Below are 11,546 nucleotides of genomic sequence, written 5' to 3' on the forward strand. Positions count from 1 at the left end.
GGACAGGCCATCCTAATTACTATCAGGAACACCCACCGCCCAGGCTTGAGGATGATGATCGTCGTCGATATCATCTAGAACTACATATGTGTGTGTGGCTATATCATCTAGAACTACATATGATGATCGTCGTCGATATCATGTAGAACTACATATGATGATCGTCGTCGATATCATCTAGAACTAAATATGATGATTGTCGTCGATGTCACCTTGTACTGCTTGAGGATGCATGTTGAGTATATATGAAATTGTTATCTAGTACTCCCTCGGTTCCAAATTACTCGTCGTGGTTTGAGTTCAAATTTGAACTGAAACCACGACGAGTAATTTCGAACCGAGGGAGTACTACCTAGTACCTATAATGCTTTATGAAATTGATATCTAGTAGTACCTAGTATCTGGAAATTGCAGTTTATCGAAGCTGGAATGGGGAAATGGTGAAAGATATAACAGTAGCGCTGGACTGGGAAATCGCTACAGCTAAGTAATAGCAGCGCGTTACTGAAAAGCGCTGCTGTTATAGTCAATAGTGGTAGCGCGGATACAGGCAGCGCTACTACTAAGAGTTAGCTGTAGCGCCTTATTGGTAGCGCGGGCACCCGCGCTGCTGATAGGCCTAAAACCCGCGCTGCTGCTAGCCTTTTTTCCCTAATAGTGTATTGTCAGGAAAACAACAAGTGCAGACTTGGAAACAAGGGGGGAATAGAACCCAAAAGTTAAGCGTGTTCGGGCTGGAGTAGTGAGAGGATGGGTGACCGGTCGGGAAGTTAGATGATTTGAAATGATAATGGGTGATTAGAGATTAGAGGTTAAATAGAGCAGTGATAAGGGGTGATTAGAGATTAAATTGAAAATTAATTTAAAAATTTGAAAATCCATTTTAAAAAAAAAATTCAAAATTTTCTTTCGTAAAAATACCTTTAGTACCGGTTGGTGTTACCAACTGGGACTAAAAGTGAAGCTCCAGACAGCGGCCACCTGGACGGCCTTTAGTCCCGGTACTAAAGGTCCTCTAGAACCGAAACAAATGGTTCTTTTTCTACTAGTGTTCACATAATCGAAAACACCCGATAAAGCCTGGTATCGAATAACACTGCTTGTGCTGATCGTTTTCTTCGCCACGAGGGCCAAGCAGCGACTGTTTCTCCACCTCGAGGGCCGCTGATCTCTCTTCACCGCCGCCGCCACTGCCGCCGTGGGTAGCGCCATCGATCTCTCTTACCGCTGCCGCCACCACGGCCGCCGTGGGCAGTGCCGCCGATCTTGCTTCGCCGCCATGAACAGTAGCGTTGTTGTGAATGGCTGGTGATCTCATTTTCCGTCATGAGCCATCTGTCCTCCAGACCTCCGGCTTCTTCTACAAGGCCAGTGACTGTACTCCACGGCTTCCTATTCCCTTGCATGAACCAAACACATCATGTATTCACTTACCCCTAATTTAATACAGTGTATTCTCATTACAACAGGAGTAGTTTTAACATGTTCCCTCTTACCTTTTCTTTTCACATGAGAGATAAGAGCATATAATTGATCTGAGCTGTCGAACTGTGGGGGTTGCAGATACTGGACGAACCATTTGAATCATGTTGTATGAGAAATACAAGCTCCATGGCATTTGCTTCTGCAGACCAACAGAACATATCAACTGCAGAGTACTCCGTATCCTGAATCATGGTTAACTATTTATCGACGTTTACGCTTGTTTGAGCCTGACCAGGGTACCCTGAATATAGTCAGGGATTAAATAAATTAGAGTAGCAAAGGGTCCTTCGTGAGGTGATGCTAAGACCCCATCTCAAGCAAGGCATACCGTGTGTACAGGGGAGCCTTCTTTGCTTTAACTTGCATCCTAATCATTCGTGCCGTGATGGTGGAGTAAAGGAAGATTCTATTCTAAAAACCAATCTATCAATTGGTTAACCCTCCTCGGAACAACAAGGCATTCTTGTCGTGCTCCTTTCTCAGATTCATTGTTCTATCACGTACACATATACCATCATCAAGATGGAGACCAGAAGCAATACAAAGCCAAACACCATGCCTTCCTAAAGCACACATGCATTATTCTTCCATCCACTCATCTTTGATATACCAACTTAGCATTCCATTTGCGACACCGAGCAAATACCCGGAGACAAGGAGAAGTAATGGCCGAGTCGGCCGTCGGCGCCGTGCTCGGCAATGTCAGCACCCTTGCGGTTCAGGAGACCACGCTCCTATGTGGAGTTAGCCTAGAAGTGGAGTTCCTCAAGGATGAGCTCAAGCGGCTGCAAGGCTTCCTCCGAGACGCCAACAACAAACGGAGGCGGGGAGATGAAAGTATTGTTGTCTTGGTCAGCCAGATCAGAGATGTGGCGTATGAGGCCGACAATGCCATTGAAGCCGCTGAGAACATGCAGAAGAGAAACAGATTGAAGAAGGGATTCATGGGTGCCATTGCAAGGTATGCTCGCCTACCAAGTGATTTGACTACCCTTCACGAAATTGGTGTCGAAATCCAACGGATCAAAAGGAAGATTTCTGATATATTTGAAAGTGCAAACCGTCTGAAAATAGTTGATTTGGGGAATACTTCAATAGAAAATGTTCATCTTGATGATGAGTTCCAACTAGATTATGGCCCTATGCATCAAAACATTGAAGAAATTGTAGTTGTTGGCTTTGAGGGTGAGTACAAAGAAATAGCGGGGAAGTTAGTGGAGGCAGAGAAGAGCCTTAGTGCTATCTCCATCGTTGCTATGGGTGGGGCAGGAAAAACAACACTTGCTAGAAAAGTCTACACTTCAGATAGAGTCAAACTACACTTTGATACAATTGCTTGGGTTACTGTATCTCAAAAGTACAAGGTCATTGATTTACTAAAGGATATTCTAAAACAAATAATGGAGAGGAGAGATGAGTCAATTGATAAAATGGATGAGTACGAGGTGGGAAAGAAGATCCATAATCTTTTGTTCAAAAAAAGATACTTAGTAGTTCTTGACGATGTGTGGGAAACAGATACATGGGAGCAATTAAACAGAACCATTACTGCCTTTCCAGATGCAACTAATGGTAGTAGGATACTATTAACCACACGGAAAGAAGATGTTGCACGTCATGTTCAGATGCCAACCTATGTTCATTCTTTGAAGAAGTTAGATGAAGAGAGGAGTTGGGAACTCTTTAGTAGAAAAGCTTTACCATTGTATAAAAGGTCTGCTATAGCTCATGTGGATGAGTTTGAAAAACTTGGAAGAAAGCTTGCAAAGAAATGTGACGGATTGCCACTTGCACTTGCAATTTTGGGGGGTTATCTATATAAAAACCTAAATAAACAAGCATGGACTGATATACTGTTGGATTGGCCTGCAACAAAAAATGGAGAGATGATGCAAAACATACTAGCTCGTAGTTACAAGGACCTGCCAAATCATTATTTACGATCCTGTTTTCTCTATATTGCTGCTTTTCCTGAGGATTACGAAATTTATGTGTCGGATCTTATGGAATTATGGATAGCAGAAGGCTTCATTCCACACACACGAAATCATAAACTAGAAGAAACAGCACGCAAGTATGTAGCCGAGTTGGCCCAGAGAAGCCTTGTGCAGGTTACTGGTAGAAGTGAGGCACATGGATGGATTGAGAAAATAAGGGTTCATGATATTTTACGTGATTGGTGCATAGAAGAGGCAAGAAAAGATAGTTTTCTTGTTGTCATCGACAAAACTTCAGGTCATGTTGCCCTTCATCTCTTTTCATATAGTTTTATTTTGTATTTAATAGTACTAAAACTCCTACATGTCACTCCTAAATAGCCTAATTTCATTTATGCCACTAGTAAAATCAAAGCTTATTCCTTACCTATCACTGCATAAAGTCTTTTAATTTTCTCTATTCATTTTTTTTACTTTCAGTTAGAGGAGCTCCATTATCTCACATATGAGTTGTTAGTTTTTGTTGTTGTTGTTGTAGAAAACCACTTAAATCATCCTTGCAGAGAAATCTTGCCTAGAAGACAAATGCTTGCAAAGATTTTGTCAAAATTTACACACTAGAAGCCAATGTTTTACCGTCCTTAAACTTTATTTACTTTACATCTCTCTCTCTCTCTCTGTGTGTGTGTGCGCGCGCGCGTGTGTGTGTGTCTCAAATCAAAGAAACCGTACTACCTAAAGATGCATTTTTATATGCAGCAGTCTAGTGGTATAAAGAGAACATTTTTTTTGCCTTTGGGACCAAAATGGTATTTTTACACATTTTATGGTGCCGAGGGAGAAATAAGTAAGTAACCAGTGGTATGGGGGAATTGGCTCCTTAGAATTGGCATGTGGATGAATCTCTCTTTGATACAGCGCAATCATGTGGCCTCTTGCTGACAAATGGCATACAAAATTTTGCAGGCCAAGTTGGTGCAATATCAACTGATATCACGATATCATATCGTTACTGTTATCAGCACTTCAATGGTCAGAATTTGCAGGCATCACGTAATCTCCGAGCTCTAATTGGGTTTCATCTTCGATCAATATCCCTTCCTAAACTCAGATTTCTTCGTGTTCTTCACATTGAAGACTCAAGCCTAAGGGATTCCTCTAGGGCAATAGGTGGGTGCATTCATCTAAGATGCCTCAAGTTGATAAGATGTAGACGTGTGACCCTCCCTTCATCAATTGGACAACTCCTTTACTTGCGAACTATTGATATGAGGAACACACATGCACTGGTACCAAAATCTATGTGGAATATCCCTTCTCTAAGGCATGTTTACCTCTCTGATGAATTTTTTCCACCAAGGGGTGTGCATCAAAATGAGCTCAAGACCTTCCGGTTAAAGCTTACAGTTGAAAATGCTACTTTTGCCACTATGGGGAAAGTCTTCAATCTTGATATGATGATGTTTTTGGGCCAAATGACTCAACTAACAGACTTGTCATTGAGATGCGAGCCTAAGGTGTGGGTCACAAGGTCACGCATGCCTTCGGAAATGGTGAATATATTAGCAAACATGCCTCACCTAGTTGATGTTGAGCTCCATAGATTCGATGTGCTTGATAAGTTTCCTGAGAGCCATCACTTCCCACAAAGCCTACGAAGATTCTCTCTAGAAGCTGATTCCATTCAACAAGACCCGATGCCGGTGTTGGAGAAGCTCCCATGTCTTGTGGTGCTGAGGTTGAGTGGGTACACTGGCCAAACCATATCATGCTCTGACGGGGGTTTTCCTCGTCTCCAGAACTTATGGCTTACTAGCTTTCATAACACTAAGGAATGGAAGATCGAGGCTGGGTCCATGCCAAAGCTCTCCCACATGATACTCGATGAGTTCAGTAAGATGAGAAAGGCCCCCGAGGCGTTGCTGCACCTTCCGTCACTCAATCTGCTGGAACTAAATGGTATGCCCTTGATTTCTGTTGGAGAAGACAGCACGCATCGAAGGAGCTGAAGCAGAAAGGATGCAAGGTAACCATATATTCCCTCAGTCCCTCCCCTACCCTCCTGTTCTCGTTAATTTTATTTTATTTGATTTTACTTCTGCTATCCGTGTTTCATTTCATACAAGGAGGGACCGAGATGCTCGTAATTAATTACGTGTTGTTTTGTTTAACTTGTTCGTGGGTTGTGCTCTATCTTTCACAACTGCCTTGTTTGTCTGGAATGATATTCTCTTAGGTGCTCTTGCAGGTGACTGGAGGATAAACAGTCTGGTGGTTATGGAGCTTAACTACGAGCAGCGCACATGTTTAATTGTTACTGTTCCCTAATTCCGAAGGCATTCTTCGACTGCAAGAGATGAATGTGTTATATCGGGCCTGCATGTATCTGTCAGTCTGTCTATGTGTTCGTTTGATGAAATAGGCCTATATGTTGTCTTTAAGACGATTATTGTGCCTGTATTTCCGATTATTGTAACAAATAAGAATGGGGCATTGGTCTACCCTAACATGTGCTGCCTTCAAGACGATTATTGTGCCTGTATTTCCGATTTCTGCAATGGCATGCCTTGCAAGTTCGTGTATTTCTTTCATGCTCTCTTTTCATGGTGAGCAGAGCACTCACTGTTATCAACTCCTCATGTAATGTGTGTCTGTAAAGTGGGCTTTGAGAGGATAATTTGTTTGTACCGTGGTTTCTGGTTTGGCAATTGGCATGCACGTTGTGATGGTCTCTCTTGTAATGGTAGTTACTCGGCACAAAGTTCCAGACTCATATGTCCCCTTTGTTTACTTTCAGTCTCACAAACTGTAAAGAGAATGGAACTATGGAAGTATGTGCAATATGAGGAGCTAGTTAGCTCCACGGTAGTTGCTCGCAATATGTTGATGCAGCAAAATACTACCCTGATTCATTTATACAGTGCTTGCCTGAATGGAGTACTGGTCTGATGCTTACAAGCTGACATCCTCAGTCAAGTGCAACACACTTCTTTTTGGCCAACAACCTTATTAAAGACTACGTACAACCTGAATCGGCACTTTCATTGCCAATTCAGATCACTGAGAATAACCCAAACAGTTGAATGTCGTGTCAGTACATAATAGAAGAAGAAGAACACAAGCCATGTTTTCAGGATCATCACAACAAGAACCACACACAGACTTTTTAGCGGTCTCTCTTCAGTCAAACGTTGAGTATTGTCTCGATTCATGCATTGTATATTACCTGATCTGCGATGTGTTTTTCTTCTCACTTTTGAACGTGGTGAGCTGGGCGCAATGAAAAGCTCCAGGCCTCCTCCCAAGCTTTCACACACAATACATTCTCGGCCCGTGGGAGTAACCACCGTCAACCTTGCACACACCGGCCGCCCCCGCCGCCCCTCATCGGCAGGTCTCCATGCTCGTCCCTTAATTCTCTGCCTTTTACACTAGTGCGACGGGGGAGTACCTTTTTTTTCCTCGGTAGCAGAATTCAGCTCTGTTCATGCTCTAACTCAAGTCAGGTCTTTGTTGGGTTTCGCCCACGGATCGATCACATCAAAACACGACAAACACACATGCACAAAAAACTGATAGCCAGGGCCTTTGTCGTGCCCTTTGGTTTTCCTCTTTTATCTTCCTTGTCTGGTTTTCTCCATGGTGTTACGAAACTCACGCACCTTGTTGTGCATATATATATATATATATATATATATATATATATATATATATATATATATATATATATATATATATAGCGTCGACCGGACGAGGAGCTACCGGCCCTAACGAAAACTCCTAGACCTAGACGTACTAGACTTAGATTACAAATCGGACATGGCATGTAAGCCAACACAGCCTAGTATTACACGGACAAACATTACTACCACATGTACGTGCTGAATTAACTGATCCTAGCTTGACTCAACCTTCCTAGTCTAAGCACACGGCAATGCTGATCACGAATAGTAACCACACTAACAAACATGATGTTTGGATTACTCGAACAAGTCTTCCCATGGCTTGCTCCAGATCTGCAGTACTGGATCCCAAAGGTAAAGGGGGGTTTCTACAAAACATTAACGATGCATTCAGTTGGAGCTCAGGTAACGTATTCACTGTTGTAAGGCAAACAGAAGGGGGCAGACAAGCCGCAAAATCTTTAACATCGAAATCATCGGGAATACATGGAAATACATGCTCCGTTTTAATCATTACACTGACTGGATTCAGGCAACACTTCCGTACATCCTGGAAAATGAGAAGGGAAAGAGAGAATACACTCGGACCAGGAACAGTTCAGCAATTAAAGAAGCGTTCATATGATTCTTCTTTTCAGCCAGAAATCTTTACATGGTTCCTCTTTTTCGACTTAATATTTACAAGAATATGTCAGTTCGTAAGCCTCGATCAGACAAATGTTTGTATCTCTGAGTATGTCAATGATCACTCGCTGACAATCAGAGAATATTATAACATGTGATAACGATAATTCCTGTGCGAGAGCTAATGCTTTCTGGCTGTAGATGCTCTTATAGCTTTGGACCGAATTGGACAAACCTATGTGGAGACGGGCCTCTGCACGGATGGGCCTGATTTGTTCGTTTTTATATGAAACGGGCTTCGTTCCATCTACGCACGCTTGCTTCAAAAGAAGAAGAAAAACTTGCGCAGGCTGCGGGTGCTGCCGCCTTTGCATCTGCATCTCCCTCCCCCCGCCTCTGCATCTGAATTTCAATTTCCGATACAATCTGCCGCCTCTGCATCTTCCTCCTCCCGATCCTATCCGATCCAATCGATGGGGTGCACTATAAGAAATATGTCAACTTGCGACCATCACTATTGGTCGCTGAAAGGTCATTGTTTTTCATTTGCGACCTTTTTGTAACCAAAAATAGATGATCAAAAGCTGACCGTCTTTAATGGAAATTAACAACCTTTTTTGTGAGAAGGTCGTAGAAGGCAACGACCAAAACAAAAGGCCGTTGGTTCAATGACATTTTGTTTTAGTCGTTAGTTGTCTGCCCAGACCATGTCGGATCCGACGTGGCAAGCTGACGTGGCAAAATTGCGACCAAATGAAAAGGTTGTTGATAAGAATCAGCCCGGTCCATTTCGGTGTTTTACATGGGCCAAGGCCAACAATTCAACCAATTTAATAAAAAAAATCCTGTTAATTATGGTCAGACACATGGGCCAAGCCCAACATTGCAGCATTTTTATTTTTGGGTCATGGCCTTTTTTCTCAACAGTTTCATTTTTCAATTTCTATATAAAATGGGTCAACTAGTACAATGCGTCCTCGTTGTCAGGTTCTGGTAACTGGGTCCTAGCTGTCAGAGTCATATTCTTCATATTTCAATTTAAAAGTAAATAAATAACCAGTATTTACATTGGCACAGACCACGTAATACTTCAAATAATATCAGCCTGGTTGTACAAATAACACATGATACAAGCTCGTAACATATACTCCCTCCGTTCCTAAATATTTGTCTTTTTAAATATTTCAACAAGTGACTACATACGAAGCAAAATGAGTGAATCTACACTCAAAAATATGTCTACATACATCCGTATGTTGTAACCATTTGAAATGTTTAGAAAGACAAATATTTAGGAACGGAGGGAGTACTTTACAAGCATCTAGAAGTGTAATAGCAGTTTCAAGTATGGCAATCACAGTTACAAGCTCCAAAAGTGTAATACTAGATGGCTATTCACAGTCTTGCCATGCCTAGATCCTCTTGTCTAATCACCCATGAATTTGGTTCCTGCACATGTTTGGAACCATGTAATTCTTCAAAAGAAGATGCACAGGAGCATATAATATAGAGTACTAGTATGAAACAAGGGGCAAGAATGAATTTGACAGCAAGGAATCGAAACAAGGACAAGAATAATTCTTTGCCACTGGAAGATTAGAAGCAGCAAAACAAGGTCTCGATGGCCATGGACACACATAGAGCATGAGCTCGAAATAGAGCAGAGCAGAGGTGTGGTTGCTCGCTTAGCAGCTATGTCGGAACGGAAGAAGAGCGACCGGAGGGGGGCGTTCAGAGTGGAAGGAGAATCTGGCGTGGCTGTCTTGCACCTGCACGTGTTAGGAAGTGCACGCATCAGGGAACCAAACCAAGTATAGACATGGCACGCTGAAAGAATATAAACTCCATCCTTCCACCTTGTTTCAACATATAATGAAAGAATATAAAGTATGTTGCATCGCATAGCAAAAGAAACCATATAATGTCTAAACATACATTTGCAAAAATGGAGCTAGCTAGGTTCTCTCTAGGATTACAAGTCAGCTCACATTATATACATCTCATTTGTTCATCTTATATAACAAAAAATGGAGCTAGGTTCTCTCCAGGATTACAGCATTTGTACAGTAATCCTGTAATATGGTACTATCTTTGCTTAGTGAGTTACAGATCGCACCATAATATCCATAAAGTCACAATATCATGTAATTGTTGAATGACTCATGGTACAACTTGCATTGTTAAAATGCAATGAACCAGGATTTTACTTACACATATGGTTAAAGAAACAAACTTAAGGAATTAGTTAGAATCTCATATCACCCATGATCCACTGATTAGACTGGTATTATATCTTACAAATCGAACTGAAGAAGTTCATTTCCAGCCCAACTGTAATTTCAGGCCAACTACTGTAAGATGCAGGGAGCAGAGAGCTCACCATGGCTGTCATGTAGCCGACATGGAAGAGACAACATGTCCGTCCAAGCAGGATCAACAGCACCAACAGATGGGTCCGGGGTTGTCGCCGCTCCTCCTTGTGGATGCCGAGGTCGGGTGACGCCGGATCCATGCGGGCATCCACCTCCCATCCTTGCAATTAAAAATTTAAACTGAAAGTAAAAGGCTCCATTTCCAATTAAAGCCCTAAACTAAAAACAGAGGTAGCCGGAGTGAGAAATTGTCTTTGCAATTTACCACAAATTTTGCGAAATTATGCAAGAACGTGTGCAACGAATGTTCAACTGTTTGTTGACACTTGATAGACTGACTTAATCTCAAGTTTACTGCTGTGACATAAACCAAAGCTATATCAGGATTTCAAAAAATCATGTCAGAACTCCTGTGCACAAGGAGAAAACATGTACTGTGCATAAATTTATTGCTGAATCCTAAATTTAGCCATCATATGTCAGAATTCAATTTTATCAATCTCTGAACTCTAGTCTAGTCTGATTCCTGAAAGGGGATATGAATCAGCAAAAGAAAATCAAGGGGCCCTGCCCTCCCACTTTCCTAGAAAAAATGAGTACATGAGCAGCAGCTATATAGGACTGATGATGCACGTACTACCTGGGAAAGAGCCACCACCAGTAGTTTGTTATAGTAGCAGGGTCAGTGAACTTTCCAAATATTGATTCAGCAAATGCATAGTGAGTTCACTTGTTAATTGGCTAGTTGAGTTCTACTGATAACCTACAGAGCAACTAAAACTGTGTTGCTATATATAGACACGCAGCGTAGATGAGAAAAATGGAAGACATGAATTTGATGCTATATTGAAAGTAAAAAAGAACTATATTTATCACAACTTTGAAAAGTAACTAAATAGTGCAATGGTATAATATTTGATATGGCAGCCAGGAAGTTGTACAATACAAATGCTGATTAACCAAATTACAAAAGAGTTCCCAAACATTTGGTGCTCACAGGTAGAACTTAAGAATCATTCGTGAATTACTCGGCAATACAGAGATGCTGAAAACATACCCAAACCCGTTCAAGATTTCCGCACATTTTATTTTTGCAATGTTTTCTTTGTAAAACCGAGTACAAACCTTGGAATCGAAAGGGTTTAGGCTTAGTAGAACTAAAACCGAGTACATGATGTGCGGTTTCAGTACTACTAGGTGTGAGGAGGAGGTTAGCCTTGATGGTCAGGTGGTACCTCAGAAGGACACCTTTCGGTATTTGGGGTCAATGCTGCAGGAGGATGGGGGTATTGATGAAGATGTGAACCATCGAATCAAAACCGGATGGATGAAGTGGCGCCAAGCTTCTAGCATTCTATGTGACAAGAGAGTGTCACAAAAGCTAAAAGGCAAGTTCTACAGGACGGCGGTTCGACCCGCAATGTTGTATGGCGCTGAGTGTTGGC

At 41.9% G+C, this 11,546-nt stretch overlaps 1 protein-coding gene across 1 annotated transcript; it reads left to right on the forward strand.

Annotated features, from left to right (window-relative positions):
- The first annotated feature begins 1,986 nt into the window (after nt 1-1,986).
- LOC125525642 (putative disease resistance protein At1g50180) lies at nt 1,987-6,153 on the forward strand. The gene is made up of 3 exons (XM_048690644.1): nt 1,987-3,720; nt 4,389-5,448; nt 5,671-6,153. Exons 1-2 carry the CDS (start codon nt 2,151-2,153, stop codon nt 5,429-5,431), a joined length of 2,613 nt encoding a protein of 870 aa, XP_048546601.1. The 5' UTR covers nt 1,987-2,150; the 3' UTR covers nt 5,432-5,448; nt 5,671-6,153.
- Nucleotides 6,154-11,546: the final 5,393 nt, after the last annotated feature.

This window comes from Triticum urartu, chromosome 7, assembly GCF_003073215.2.
Source record: "Triticum urartu cultivar G1812 chromosome 7, Tu2.1, whole genome shotgun sequence".
NCBI lineage: Eukaryota > Viridiplantae > Streptophyta > Magnoliopsida > Poales > Poaceae > Triticum > Triticum urartu.